This window comes from Strigops habroptila, chromosome 4, assembly GCF_004027225.2.
Source record: "Strigops habroptila isolate Jane chromosome 4, bStrHab1.2.pri, whole genome shotgun sequence".
Lineage (NCBI taxonomy): Eukaryota > Metazoa > Chordata > Aves > Psittaciformes > Psittacidae > Strigops > Strigops habroptila.
The window spans coordinates 41,992,314-42,008,164 of NC_046358.1; the positions used below are offsets into that span (position 1 = coordinate 41,992,314).

General features: G+C 40.1%; 1 protein-coding gene and 1 long non-coding RNA gene across 7 annotated transcripts in view; one reads left to right on the plus strand and one right to left on the minus strand.

Moving 5' to 3' along the window:
* Nucleotides 1–401: 401 nt before the first annotated feature.
* On the minus strand, nt 402–12,862 carry LOC115606523. The gene is made up of 3 exons (XR_003990923.1): nt 12,619–12,862; nt 11,920–12,008; nt 402–2,874 (listed from the first exon to the last, which is right to left on the minus strand). It is a non-coding gene; the product is annotated as an uncharacterized LOC115606523 (long non-coding RNA).
* Nucleotides 12,863–12,987: 125 nt separating this feature from the next.
* Nucleotides 12,988–15,851, plus strand: part of NOVA1 (NOVA alternative splicing regulator 1) — a 153,537-nt gene continuing 150,673 nt past the window's right edge. The window contains exons 1-2 of one of the 6 annotated variants that reach the window (XM_030482574.2): nt 12,988–13,635; nt 15,466–15,609. In XM_030482574.2, coding sequence (XP_030338434.1) covers nt 13,500–13,635; nt 15,466–15,609 — 280 coding nt within the window. In that variant the 5' untranslated portion in view covers nt 12,988–13,499. The remainder of the gene's footprint in view (nt 13,636–15,465; nt 15,610–15,851) is intronic. The other 5 variants (XM_030482575.1, XM_030482579.1, XM_030482578.1 and 2 more) reach the window with 5 other exon arrangements.

A 15,851-nucleotide genomic window follows, 5' to 3' on the forward strand; every position in this document is an offset into this window, starting at 1 on the left:
GAAAAGTTACCATGCTGGAAACAAATTAATTTGTGGATATGTTGTTATGAACACTTTATCTGCAGACCCACGCCAACTGCAGGGAGCCATGCTGAACCTATATGAAAGCATAATAGTGGTGTAGAGCTTAGACACTTGTCTTTTGAATGCATAAGCTTATGTAGATCAATGGTTTCTTAACTGACAAGTTTCTTACCACTAGAGGGCTCAAAATTGCTGTGTAATTTTATGTATGAATACATGCATAAACGCATATATACATATACACATACACACACAATGTATGATATGTGTACATCATTCATGTGCATGTGTTTTATTTGTGTGTATGCAGGTATAAACACACATACATGTACATACATATACATACACATACACATACACATACACATACACATATATTTTAGTAGATGACCTATTTTTATTTTAAAGGTTTTGAACATTTAAATGCAATTCAAACCTTAAAGATTTTTAATATAACTTTGCAGTTCACCATATTCTATATAAAGGTGAAATATTTCTTTAATTCCTATAATTACAGTTTTTAACTCTGTTCTCAGATGGCCAGATTTACATAGTATGTTAATTTCATCAGATTGAGCAGTGAAAACAATCAAACAAAATACAGTTCAAACTTCCATGACCAATACCTGCTGTCATCATATGTTTTATTGTGATATCTAGATGACATTGTATAACATGGGCATAGCTCATTTTTTCATAAATGACTTTCCACAGAATGTAATGCAGTGTTGCAGAATCTATTATGCCAAGCATTTTTGATTATATGACATATTCTCTTGGGAAATCTTAGAGGCTCTAAATAAATAAAATGTTCCTGGAAAGCTGACTGTTTTCTTTCACTAATGTGACAATTGTAATGATGAGAGAAATGGCTTTCAAACATTTTTAAGTAATGCATAGTCTTCGGAAATAATGCAACCCAGTTCCTCCACAGTATAACAATATAATAATGAATAATTTACCCATGCAGTCCAAAAGATAATTAACACAATATTTTCAGTCAGACTTGACATATACAAAAGTTTGAGGTATCAATATTTTTTACATGTTGGCAAAGTTATTTTCATCTGAGAAATCCGCTCAAGAAACAAGTATTTAAAGAACAATGACGTTTCAGATTACTATGATTAACAATAATGTATGTTTTTGTAGAAATGGGAGCACAGACACCAAAATATTTTGCAGACATTTATCGCTGTACATAATACTCAATTTTGAATAGAGTTTGTTTGGAACTTTCCTGGATAGAAAATTGTGGAAAAGCACAAGAAAAGAAGAAGATACTCTTTTTGCAGCACCTCAGTGTTTTGACTGTCTGCAAAAAATGGTATTAAATAGTATATTTGAATTTGGCTGGACTACATGTGATTACTGCCTACATTACCACTAGTACAGTTAGATACTAACAATTGAATAAAGCCTTAACATATTCATTTTCTAGCATCATCATCTTATGTGTGTTTTCTTAAATTGTTAAAAGTTGTACAAGGTGCTACACCTTCATAAAATGGTAAAATCTTAAAAAAACCCACAACAAAGTAATAGGGGGTAAGTTCAGACTACATAGTAAAGTAGGCTGGAAATACAACTCTATCATCATGTACAGTTAGCTAAATTTTAAAAGTACAGCTTGTTATAGTCCCATTTTGGTTAACATATTTACTTTAAAATGAAAAATGTGCAACTAAGCCAAGATATTTTTGCTTTAAGAATTTTAACTTCTGCATGTTTTGCTTTAGAAATTTAGCTTTACTGATCGTGCATGATGTTAGATTGGAACTATAATGCTCTACTAAAAGAATAACATTTTTTGTGAACTTTTTCTTATGTGTAGTGCATTCTTAATTTACCAGTCTGTTATCTGAATATCTGACAGATATTAAAAGTGGTTTTGTTACTGATTGGCAGGGTTGGCTGGCATATTCGTCACATCACCTTTGGTTTCAGGAGTAAATCATCCTCAAATTGATAACATTGAATGGATTGTATTGAAACTACTTTTACTAGACTAAAATTGTAAGTTTTTTACATTTAAAACACAATTCCATAACTAGAAGACCAATTTCCTTAACCACAGCCTACTGAAGTCGATACAATTATTCCAGAAATAAGATTCGATGCAGATGGAGCTAGCTGTTCCATTAGGACCCTAAGAAAAAACACCCTCATTGTATCACAGCACTGTACTAATTAGCTCTAGTGATTTCACATTTATAGCATTGTTTAAACCGCAACAATTATTATCCTCAATATAAGAAAGATATTCAACTATTAGAGAGTGTCCAGAGGAAGGTGACCAAGACGATGAAAGGCAAGACTTATGAGGAGCAGCTGAGGTCACTTGGTTTGTTCAGCTTGGAGAAGAGAAGGCTGAGGGGTGACTTCATCACAGTCTGTAACTTCCTCAAGAGGAGCAAAGGAGCAGGAGGTGCTCATCTCCTCTCTCTGGTGACCAGTGATAGGACAGGAGTAAATGGAATGAAGCTGCATCACAGAATGTTCAGACTGGACATTAGGAAAAGATTCTTCACTGAGAGGGTGGTCATTCACTGCAACGGGCTCCCCAGCAATGTGGTCATGGCACCAAACCTGTCAGCATTCAAGGAATGTCTGAGTGATGCTCTTAGTCATATGGTTTAGTTTTAGGTAGTTCTGTGAGGAGCAGAGATTTGGAGTCAATGATCCTTATGGGTTCTCTCTGAACTTGAGGTATTCTATGATTCTGTGATCCTGTTTCTCTAATGCTCCCATGAGAGTTTGTCAGCCTTGAAAGAAATAAGACTTAACCGACCACATCAGCTGTATCTGTAATTTTCTTGATAGTTGATTACTACCTTATGTCTCACCAACCTTTGTAGAGGAAAAGCCAATCTGAGTTAATGTTGTATAAATATTTATTAACAGGTATCATAATATGAAAATATCAGTGATTTTAACAAAGATCATACTTACCACAAGATATTTTCTGGGTATAAGGAACTGCAAATATGATATTTCTTATCAGAGTGAGGATTAGAACTTTTCACTAAATAGGTGATTTTTTTCACCACTCTCGAAGTAAGAATCAATTTTATATAGCCAGTGTTTTACACTACTTTTGTTATGCTAATTCGATGTATTTTACAATTAACTCTTGCAGGTTTCCAGCTCTGGGGATAACAGCTGAATAGGTTGCTTGTAATTAGTTATATCCACAGGCCTCTATCAATGTAGAGAGAAATCTCCGGAAATAGACTTGAGATTAATACATATTTCAATGCAAATAGAAAAAATAAAGTAATATCACACCACCTTGGTGACAAGTTTCGAAGTCTGAGTATTCATTGTTTTTTCAGTACATATGTATATGTTAAATATTTTCTCTTATTTATAATCACGTCAGCAAAAAATCACACCGTGCTCTATCCTTGTATTTGCTTTACCAATTTATAGGAATTCTTTTCTATGGCTGTTGAATTTCAACAGAACTGAATATGTCTCATTATTTGGAGAAAATAAATGCTGTCCAACTCATTAAATCCAGATGAGGTGAATATATTCTAATTCTATTTAGAAGTGTATTATCCAGGGGCCATTTTCTCCATCAAGTTTTAAGCATTTTATTAGCTAAAATAGTCAGTCTCCCTATGCTTTCTCTTTCACCAATGGAGAAAGTTCTCATTGTTGTTGCCTTTGCTTAGGTAGAGCTCATCAATGTGGTTTATTTCAGATACTGTATGATAAAAAAACAAAAGGCAAAGATGGAAAAGATGGAATTTTAGTTACAGTACATTATTTTTAATCCGTTGGCAACAATGAGCTCTCAGGTGGGATAGGATATGACAGTTTTAATGAACTTTTTCTTAATTGGGCAAGTTTTATCTACATAATATCTACATGACAACACAACCTTAAAAATGAATGGCCATCATATATTATTTCTGTACCTGTCACATCAGTCTTGTAAAATATGAAATTTTCTTCTATTTTCTCTATTGCAACTGCATTACAGATATGAAAGTTGCCAAGACTTTCTACTATAAACATACCATTTTTAGCCCAGTGGCTGTTGTTACTCTATGCTTCTCCTCATTCATGAATGTGTTCCGTAATATCACTGCCATGACACCTTATTAAGAAATGCCAGGCATTAACTAAACTTACATGGCTAAACTGGCAAATATAAGCTATAAGACTGAACACAGCTTTTTATAAACTTTATTTTTTTAAAAAGTGTGTTAATTATGGGTTTTAAGGGATTAAAACCATTTGTTATAAACACATAAAAGATTAGAGTTCATTCCCATTTTGAATACTTACTAACAGGCATACCAAGTGGGGTAAACATGTAGGACAGGATCCCGGGGTTTGGGATTACAGGGATCTAACAGCAGTCAATCCAAAGCAATGACAGCATGCAACAGACACAGGAGGTCCACTTGTAAATACCTTTGTTGTGAGCCATGATGAATCTGTAAGCATTGCTTGATGATACACACAATGATCCTATTTCTGAGGGGTTTTTTTGTGATTTGTACTTTTTTATGGGCATTCATCTCACTTGCAATGACTCAGTTCTGCAGTATTTTTATTTTTACTGTTTTAACATACAAATCTTTCTTTTATAGAGCAAACAGCTTAAACCTCTAAATGAAAATAAGAACAAGGAGAACACAAATATTTAGAAGTTTTGAAATAGGAGTCTTCCTACTTGACTAAACTATAACAAACAAAATACTTCACAGAAAATTTACAGGAAACATGATCAGGTTTTTTAATATATAAAATGTGTAGCTTTCTATAACATATTTATGCCTGTTTATTATCAATATAAACAATGGCTATGTAAAGATTTCACCTCAACTTGTGATTTTTAATTACTGCAAAGTATGTAGTTTTCACTTTTGTAACAGCCAAATTTTAAATTATAAGTCAGCCTTTATTTTGTTTACATATAATTTATTAGAAATAAGTTATATATTCCTAAATACTTTATATATATGCTATTACATATCCCTAAATATTTCTATACAAAACTCTAAATGCCCATCACTAGAATATGAAGAAAATCTCTCTTAATGCTTGAATGCTTGGAAGTTTATGTTAATATATTTTACATAGTGTCCTTCCTCTCTCTAGTTTTCACGTATATATTTTGTATTGAATAACTAAAACCTCCTTGGAATCATAGAATGGTTTGGGTTGGAAGGGACCTTAAAGACCATCCAGTTCCAATCCCTCTGCCATGGGCAGGGACACCTTCCACTAGACCAGCTTGCCCAAAGCCCTGTCCAACCTAGCCTTGAACACTTCCAGGGATGGGACAGCCACAGCTTCTCTGGGCAACCTCTTCCACTGCCTCACCACCCTCATAGTGAAGAATTTCTTCCTGATGTTTAATATAAATTAAAATCTTAAAACCACTCCCCCTTGTCCTGTCACCACAAGCCCTTGTAAACAATCCCTCTCCAGGTTTCTTGTAGGCCCCCTTTATGTACTGGAAGACTGTTATAAGATCTCCCTTGAGCCTTCTCTTCTCCAGGCTGAACAGGCCCAGCTCTCTCAGCCTCTCTTCATAGGAGAGGTGCTCCAGCCCTCTGAGCATCTTTGTGGCCCTCCTCTGCTTGAGCAGATCCATGTCCCTCTTGTGTTGGAGGCCCCAGAGCTGGACACAGTACTGCAGAGGGGGGCTCAGGAGAGCAGAGTAGAGGGGGAGAATCACCTCCCTCAATCTGCTGCTTTAAAGCAGCTCAGCACATGGTTGGCTTTCTGGGCTGCAAGTCAACAGAACTGTTTTAATCTAGCAGGTCCATGGACTTCTATCTGATGGTTTTGGGGGGAAAAAAAAGTTTCTAGACGTAATAAAAGTAAGTATGTGAAACATTTAAAGCAATTCATAACTTCTCTGACAATTCATAACTTCTCTGAAAAAAAACATTTTTAAAAGTGCTCATATTCAGAAAGGTGACCAGGGCTGCAGCAGAAAGATTCCCATTGACTTACTCTACACTTGGGTAAGATTTGGTGGCCGAAGTCTGCAATAGTGAAGCAAGGCAGCTCTCTCACATTGAAATGAAAAACAAATGAAGCATTAATTCAGCAAGGCAGATTAATATATGCTTTATTTTGAGCCTATGAGTTGTTCCATTCACTTTGGCTCAATTTAAAGTCATGCACCCACTTACAAATGTACACAGCAACTTCATGCTATAAATCTTACTGATATGTAAATCAAAATCAGTCATATTTTGCAACTAGTGTTAAAATAAGAAAGTAATTCCATATGTGATTAAAGTGGTTTCATATTCAGGTACCTTTTCATGTTTCCAGTGCTGCTTTCACTGAAACAAAATAAGATGAATAAACCCCAAACGTAATTAATAATCTGCCACCACTTCCTTCTGGCTCAAAAAGGTAACTAAATAATTTAGATTGACTTGTACTACTGATGAGCTGTCTGTTTTAACCTCACTGCACTAAGGAATATCCTTTGTCTCAAATAGGCAGCATTATGTCTAATCCCCATGCTTTTTCTGGAGCCAGATAGCCTTTGTGTGCAGCTGACACACATGTTTTCATGGCAAACTGAGGATATATTCCAAATCATTCTGGCCGATTTATCCTGGCAGTAAGTTTTATACATTTACCCTTCCACACCAGGAGACTTTCCAGTTCAGGGGTATTTTGTTGTAATTGATTTCAAGCAGGTAGAAATATAAAGCACTGGAATCATTAATTTTTGTTGGTGAAGTAAAATAATTTCTTCAAGAACAAACTCTAAGGCATTTGCTAAACTCTAGGGAAGAATTAGTTGAAGTTCCCAGCGTAACTTTGTATTCTTAAAGGTAATAACTACTGCCTAAAATTTCACTGTGCTGAAAATTAGTTTGTAATCTACTGGCATAGGCATTTCTATACAGTAAGCCTTTAAAAAGTATTTTTAAAGATCTCTAGATTTCTACTAGGAACTGTTACTATTGCAATAATATTAGAGATACGACTTTTATTACCTTTCCATTGGCAAAAATCCTATCGTTATAATACTATTATACCTGTAAAAATTACTTTTACTGGAATAGCTTATTATTTGGAAAATCGATTACAGATCATACTGGAGAAAAGAGGGTTTGTTGGTGGCTAAAAGTAGGAGAGTTTACTACTATAATTTTACTAGGATATTTTTTCTGTAATGATCTCAAGTAGTATACATTTTGGCAGTGAGCAAAATGATCAGAGTGACTCAAATTTTGCTATGTAATTTAATATAAATCTTGGTTACCATAGAAAAATCAGTACCTTTTTGCCTTTACTGCCTCATTCTTATTTTTCCTTTGTCCCCTGTGCAGCACGTTTACTTGCACCTTTTCCATTCCTTTTCCACTGAGCTTTCTGATCTTCTCCACTAAAATAACTCTCATTTGTCAGCTGAACTATAGCAAACTTCCAGGCTTCAAAAATCCTGAATAAAGCCCTATATCATAAGATTACGTTTAAAAGTAGGACCTGTTTTTGCTAGTTTTAACTTATAAGAATAACCTTAATGGTATTAGACTCTTAGAGAGCATGACTGAGCTCTAACAGAAATGTCTTTATGACCACTTAGGGGGTGCTGCAAGAAAGACTTCCTGTGTCTTTCAGATCACAGGAAGGGGACCAGGCTTGACAACAGAATCACAGAAAATAATTTTGCTCTTAATGTCTCTTTTTTTACATTTCATTTATCCTAAAGTGCCAAAATTTCAAATAAATAAGACAGTTGGTCGTGGGTGGACAAAATGAGATATAAAGTAGTGATACTGCTAGAGCAATTATAATAACAGAGATTGGAAACAGGTATGCTGATTCCTTGAAAAATACCTTGTTCACCACAGTGTTAGAGGAACACATTGTGAGGCATCTGGAGTGATAGATGGCTGAATTCAGTTTGCAGAAGAGATGCTTCACTGATGTTTTATAAGACAGTGCTGAGAGGTACACAAGGTGATCCTGCTATTTCTCACATACAATGTTACATCATTGTTTCATTACGATGGAATTACTCGTAATTACTAGTTTGTACCAGTTTTAATCCTTGAATTATCTATTTTCCTATATTAAAAAACCAACAAGAAAACAAACAAAAACCAACAGAAAAAACAACCCCTCCCAAACCCCCCACATAATAATACTATTATTATTGGAAGGCAATTGAAATCAAGTCTTCAATATCTTTAATTCTCAGAAATTAAAGGTCTTTAAATTACTGTACAGAAAAATCACCATGGAGATGCCTTTTGGGAGTAAGTGTCCAGCCACTGGCGTTTCATGGATCCTGATCCACATAGTCAGTTCCTCAGGAGGGGTTAAAAATGATCTTGTCCCAAAGCTGCCTTGGTTTTGACACTAAGATTTGGATAGGTCCTCAGGTAAGCCCAAGATATAAAGAACACAAGAACATCTTATAAATCTGATCTACAGGAATCTTCAGGAATGAAGAACTGGGAACAATTCAGTTCTGTATTCCTAAAGAAAAGTAAAAAAAAGCCTTTGCAAATATTGTGGGAATAGGAGGAGGTGGGTGATCCCTCTGCAAAGTCAGCAGAAATGGACATTGATTTCCTACACACATGCTCTCCCTCCTTCACTAGAAAAAGAGTTTTGGCCAACATATTCATGTTATGATAAATAGCATGGTCAAATTATTACCGATTTTAAGTTACTACCCTCATTTTCTTGGAAAAAGAAAGCTACTATACAGTAATGGTCTACGATGCAAAACGGCTCAGCAGTTGTCCATGCTCTTTTTTGTCTAATATGTGTTTAGCTTTTTTTTTTAAAGCCTGGGGTTTGATTTTCCTAAGATGAATATTGCTGCAACCTTGGAGAAGTTCCACTGAAACTTAATTTTTTTTTACTGGAGAACAACTTTTGCAGTATTTTAAATAAGCAACAACTGGATAATTTAATAAATAATAACAATACATTCATTGATAAATGATTACTGGAGGAAAATAGTTTCATAAACAGAAGGTGCAAGCTAAAGACTTAGAGACTTCTAAGTTCATCACTAACTGTAATTTTAGTGGAGCCAAAGTTTACCAGGAACCAGAGCAATTGTTCAGTAATGAAAAACTGCCAATAGCAGCGGCATTACTTCGGACAAAGACCCTATCTATTTTATTTTACCTAGCCAGAATGTTTAAGAGGGCCTGGTTTTCATCTAATGATTGTTGGGCTTTGTCGTATTTCCCATAATGGAAAAAAAGTGTTCATTTTGTTAGCCATAGGAGAAATATCCACCACCTGTACAGGAAAAAGAAAGTTGAGTCTTGCTCCACAAAGTGGATTTTATCAGATTAGGTGATGTTTACTAGACCTGTACCTCAGATATTCTTCATATTTCTATTTGTTAAAATATATGCTTAATTGCTTTTGTTTATGCCTCTTCCTAATCCCTTTCATTTCTAAACACAGGTTTCATGTCTGTAGGAGAGATTAGTTTGAACACTACCATCCACACCTCCACCAGCCACGCGCATTTTTAGAAATAAGACTGACAAATTGGATTTGTATTCCATGCCATCACCGAACTAACTCTTACTGAAGTTATAGAATACATTAGCTGGTAGGACATGACTGAAAGAAACAGAAAGGAATCAAGATCCCACAACAGCTTGAACATTCTCTGGTTAGATATGCCAGTCTAGAGCTGGCTGAAAAAGAAAAGCTGAGCAACAGATTACAGATTTGGAAAAAGAGGAAAACTCTGCTGATACAGACTTTTTATTTTTCCATTGGTCCTTTCTCCATAGAAATCACGACAGAAAGGGAGCAAGGCCTCCACAGCTATTTTCCCTTGTGCTTCAGACCATGAACAATGCAGGCAGCTAATACACCGCAGGGCAGTTGCTTGCATTTTGCTGAAAGCTATTTCACTGCCCCCCACCCCTGACAAAACCACAGCTTGATTTAAACTCCCCGTGACCTCTACCACTAGAGGGCTGCACGTTATGGGATGTGCCCCCTGGAGCTCAATTATTACCGTTCCAAGCAGTGGAATTATTATGAAATCAGGAGAAATAAGCATCTTCTGAGGTATGTCTGTAATAATACTTTTATAAATATTAAATCAATACTTGTTGACATGTTTATTATATGCAGCTATTTGCATAGTTAAGCAGAACTGCCACTAGGAAACTAGCTAGGATGTTAGTTATATAGATTTAGCTAACCTCTTCAAAGATGATCCTGTTTATTAAACTATTAAAAACCTACTTATAGGTACCAGAAAAGTTGAAAAAGCTTGTATTGGTGGGACTGGGAGATAACATATTGAGAAATTATTAAAAAAAAGGCATTCTGTAGAGACAAGGGGAGGCACTTGTGAAACAGCTGTTAGTAAAGAAACAGACAAACGCAGGACAGACATCTGCTGAGTCTGAGGAAATTAGGTTTCAGGCTTACCACTTTTTCCTCTAAGCTTATGGAAGATAGATATACAAACAACACACACGCCACTTATCACGTTAAAACCCTTTTTTACTCTACACTTTAATATTCCTGTTGTTAGGATGAAACAATACTTTTGTTTAAAGAATGCAATCAAGTAAATGTTTTGTAAGATAATTGGAACTCCCAAAGGGAAGACTTGCAGGTGCTGAATCCAATCAGATCTGCCACACAATGAAAATTGGTGCAGGGGGCACAGTAAAACAGATGTGGTCTTAAAACCAGAGAATTGTTTGATTCAATGTTACTACAGATGAATGAGACATATTCAGTGAGATAAAGGGAGCAGTGTTATAATTTATCCAGTTCCACTGCGGAAATTGACTCAAGATGGCTTCATTCAAACATTGTGGGGTTTTATTTTTGCCTTCAAAATTTTCTGTAAGTCATCTGCTTAGTTTATAAATAAAAAGAATCCTTTTAAGACTGATGACCCTACAAACTGGACCTGAGATTTTCAAGTCATGCTGAGCTCTTTCTCGCTCAAATACTAATTAAAACTCTTCAACTGGAACTTAGTAAAGAAAATGGGAGGGCTAGAACCAGTCCCCAGCTCGCTGTACCACAATTGTGTCAGCAACTGCCAAGGTAACAGAAGCCTAAAATTTTATTTCAGCTAGTAAACTAAGCAATTATGAGTCAGAGTATCTTAGATACAAAGGGTATATGATGAGTAAGAAATTTCCATTTTTACACAATCATTTTTCTGACCATATATGCTAACAAATTGTTACTGAATCTGCCGCATCTATTTCATCTGCTTGTGAGGAAGCTGGATATTGCATTCCTGGGACACAATTCCCAAAGAAGTCATTGAAAGTTTCCTGTGTACAGTGCTGGATCAGTTCTTAATCTGTGACTGCTTTTGGGCAAGAGCCTGTTTAGATGTTAAAGCGTTCACATTTTAATATCCTATAATGCATTACGCATCAGGCTTATAACTCGTAAGTAGAGGTGATGTGCTATATTATACATTATACATGAATTTTGTATTTTAAGTACTAAAAATTGTTTGGGGCAGTATTAATGGTGATTACTCAAACTAAGGCTGAGTCTCCCAGGGAGCTTAGAATGAAAACTGGATTTCATCCATAAAACAGCCAGGTTTTAAGCTTGCATAGTAAGAGGAATCAAGCCAGTAGCCATTCCACACATATGCATGTCAATATGAATCCAGCACAGAGCATGGTCTGATGCCACATACATTTCTAAATTTTGAGCAGAATTGATGCTTTAGTACTAACCTTTATAGTTATATCAGTTTGAGAATCGTTTTCAAAGGCAATGAGTCAAACAGCAAAGAGTCGAGTAGAAATGCTTTTATAGCATGCAGACAATCCCCCTGAGCCCTTCTACGCCCACCCTCCTGCACCTTACAATGTATTAAGCTTCAACCGGAATAATTTGGGATTTATAAGCAGCAATAACCTTCGTCGCAGTGAAACGTCTTTGATTTTTTCTACGAAATCTTTACATCAGAAACGCCGCTCTGTGTCACGCAGCTCCTGCTAGCCCGGCTGTCACGGTGTAAAAATAAGATCTTTATTATTTTCGCTACAAGTCTGCGCGATGCAGTCTGGCGCGCCCGAGGCCCCCGGCGCGGCCGCGCTGTCCCCCGCCCGCCGCCCATCGCCCACTGCCCACGGAAAGGCCCCGTCCGGGCCGGCGCTGAGGTGCTGCTGCCAGCCCCAGCGAGAACATGTCCCCACCGCCCCACCGCCTCCTCGGGCGATCGCAGCCACCCTCCCGCGCAGCTGCGGACCTATGAGGTGCAGCGTGTAACCCAGGTGACGTCGCACCACGGTGGGCACCCTCCCGGAGATGGAGCCGGCCTCCACCCACGCCCTCCCCGCCGTCGCCGTCGCCGCCCCCGCCGCCCCCCGCCGGAGAGGTTAAGCTACCCCCGCCTCCTCCCCCCAAAGGCTCTTCCAGTCGCGACCCGTGATTGGCCACACGTTTCAATCCCAACCTCGCTCTCTTTTGTTCCGATTGGCCGGATCTGCCGCCTGTCTTCGCAGGAAACCCCGCCCTTCTTTTTTATCCCGGCCTTGCCTCCCCCACACCTCCCCGCCTGCCCCCCCCCCCTCTCCCCGGCCTATTGCCTGAACCCTCTCCCACGGCTCTAACCTCTCCTGCCTCTCGGGTTTCTGCCGTATAGCCGGGGGTGGCGGCCCCTCGCCCAGGCCCGGTCAGTGATCACAGCCAGGCAGCCGCCCGTGCGCCCGGCGGTGCTGCTGGGGCGCAAGCGGAGCGGCGCCGCACGGGCAGAGATCCCCCCTCTGCTCTGCTCCCCACCCCCGTGCGCACGAGCCTGTCACTGAGGGAGGGCACGAGAGCCCGGGAGCGGCGGCGGCAGCCGAGCCGCAGCGGCAGGCGCGGCCCTGGGGCAGGCGGGGACGGAGCTGGGCTCGGGGACAGCGTGAATCATCTCCCACTCGCTCCCTCGCCCACCATTGACACCACTCGCTCGCTCCCTCCCTCTTTCTCCCCCTCCCTCCCTCTCTCTCTCTCTCTCTCCCTCCCCGCCGCCTCAGTCTCACTCGTTCTCTCTCCCCTCCTCTCCTCTCCCACTCACTCTATCCCCTCCTTTCCTCTCCCACTCACTCTGTCCTCTCCTCCTCCTGTCTCACTCTTTTCACTCTTTCCCCTCCTCCTCCTCCCCTCTCCCCCTTTCTCTCCCCTCTCTCGCCCCCCTCGTTGCCCTGTCTCCCTTCTCCTCATCTCCTCCTGACACTGCACTGCAGCTGCTCCTCCAGCCCAGTCCTGCCCGCTTCCCTCCCTCCTTTCCCTTCCCTCCCCCCGGGTGCCAGATAAACAAGGCGCGCAGCATCCTCGGCAATCCCGAGCTCAGCTCTACATTTTCCAAAAGGACAAGAGAACGGGACGAGCCCCCTCCCCTCTTCCTCCTCCTCCTCCTCCCCCTTCCTCCTTCTCCTCCTCCCCCCTTCCCTCCCTGCCCCCCCCACCACAGAAGGGAAGAGACAATTCTCCTCCGAGCAGCAGCAAACATGATGGCGGCAGCTCCCATCCAGCAGAACGGGACCCACACCGGGGTTCCCATAGACCTGGACCCGCCGGACTCCCGGAAAAGACCGCTTGAAGCCCCCCCCGAAGCCGGCAGCACCAAGAGGACCAACACGGGCGGTGGGTATATTCTCTGTCACCTCCTCCCCCCGCCCAACCCACCCACCTCTCCGCTTCCCTACCTGCCTGTCTCCCCCCTTCCCCCCACCCAAAAACATTCCCATTTCTCTAATGTTATCATTCATCAAAATGGCGTCGGTTTTCAGCATCTACCATTCTTTTTATTTAATATCCACGCTGGGGCTGCACAGCCGTGACCCTACGGAGGCTAGGAGGGAGCACAAGGGGCTTCTGCAGCCCAGCTATCTCCCTTGCCCGGCTACCGATGGGCGAAAATAAATGGCAGCTGGAAGGAGACGGCAAACGCACTACCCTCCTTCCACATCCTCTGGGTCGCAAGTTGAATCTCAGCCTTGCCGTGCGTTTTCCTCCTCCTTGGCCTCGCTTCTATTGTCAGCGCGTACGCGGCGTGTGTTCGCCGTGCTGGGGGCGAGGGCTGACTGGCGGCGGGGGGGTCGCCGCTCGGCTGCGGGGACGCGCTAGTTAACATTCTGCCTTTCCTGAAGGAGATGAGTTATAACGGGACCAGCACCTCCGCTGTCCGTTTGCGGTGGAGTCGTCATAACAATGCACCGAGGCAGAGGTGAATTTATTTGCCCAATATTAAGAGCAGCGGTCTGACTGTGCGTGGTTCAGCCGGCGATGTTCATACGGGTGGGCACGTCTGTCACACACAGACACTTCTCGAGACGCTTGTAGTCTCGGGTAAGAGAAGTAAGGTGAACTGAGACCGTTCCTTCTGCTTAGGGGGAGAAAACCAGCAACTTTGTGAAACAGGTTTCATGATAATAATCTTTACATCCATGCCAACGGGACGTTGCCTTAATGACGGGGGAAAGCCCAAGTCTGGGGAACCAGCGTATCCTATTTGACTTGCACTTTTCCGAGCCGGTTACGGAAGGTCTTTAGACTTAAGTGTAGCTGGATTTAGAAGTGGGGTGAAGGCACAGACGATTGTGCGGTTGACGAATCAGATGGGGAATCCTTTTTTCCCCCCTCCATTCATTCTGTATATTTTTTTCCTGTTCCGATTGTGTGCTTTAACGCTAGTGGTGGGTAGAGGACTGGCATTGTCTATCTCGTCACCTTTTAAGTGTATTTAAAATAAGTGACTTAGGCTTTTGATCAACTGGGAAAAATTCTTCTTAATGTCCTTTAATTAATGAGCTTAAAAGAGATCATTGTCGCTTAAGAAGTGCTAAAGGAATACATCAGGATTACTTAGGCAAGTGATTCCATCCACACCATGTTGAGTTGTTTTCTTGGCAGTGTCTGAAATGCTTGGAATAAACCCCCACATTTTGGGTGGGTTATTTGGTAGCAGAGTAGTCGTTTTGCTCACTTAAGAAGAATGCAGGCAATAGCTAATTGCTATTCTCATGTGTTTGCTAATGACAAACAAATAGCCCATTAGAATTTACAATTCATTCATTTTTAGTTTTGGCATTTCTTTTGCAGTATTTTCAAGCAAGGTTGCAATTGTCACTAGCCACGTTTTCGTATAGGGCTTTATTTATTTTAAAAGAGGTCCGATCATTTCTGCATGCTGTTGTTGCCATTGGGGAAAAAAAAATCCACCTTTGAAATATATTTTGGATTTTATTCTTTTACAGAACTAAGGAATCTATGTGGATTCTTTATTTTGCTCCGAATATATGTACGTATTTTAAAATGTCACAGGCATAGTCTAAACATGTCTTGTAGAATGACGCAACTGGTTAGATGTAAATGTGCGAGTTTAGAGATGTAACATTTTGTTTATTTGTGGGTCTGGGGAGGAAAAATCAAAGTTTGTAAGCCATATTAACCATGCATATCTCAATTTTTCAGAGGATGGCCAGTATTTTCTAAAGGTCCTCATACCTAGTTATGCTGCTGGATCTATAATTGGGAAGGGAGGACAGACAATTGTTCAGTTGCAGAAAGAGACTGGGGCCACCATCAAGCTGTCTAAATCCAAAGATTTTTATCCAGGTAGGTGCAAAAATTAGCCAATTCTTTATTTTTAAATCCCTAGGGATGTATGTATGTGTCATTGTGTTTCATATAGTGACGACTATGCTTCCAGTGCAGCTGGAAGCATTATTTCTCGGAAAAGTATGTTACAGAGTGCATCAGTGAATATAAATGTTTTGTCTGGGTGTATGGAATAGGCTGAGTGCTAACTGCTTTGAAATATATTTAAAGATACTTACAGTGTTTCTGCAGAAGAATAT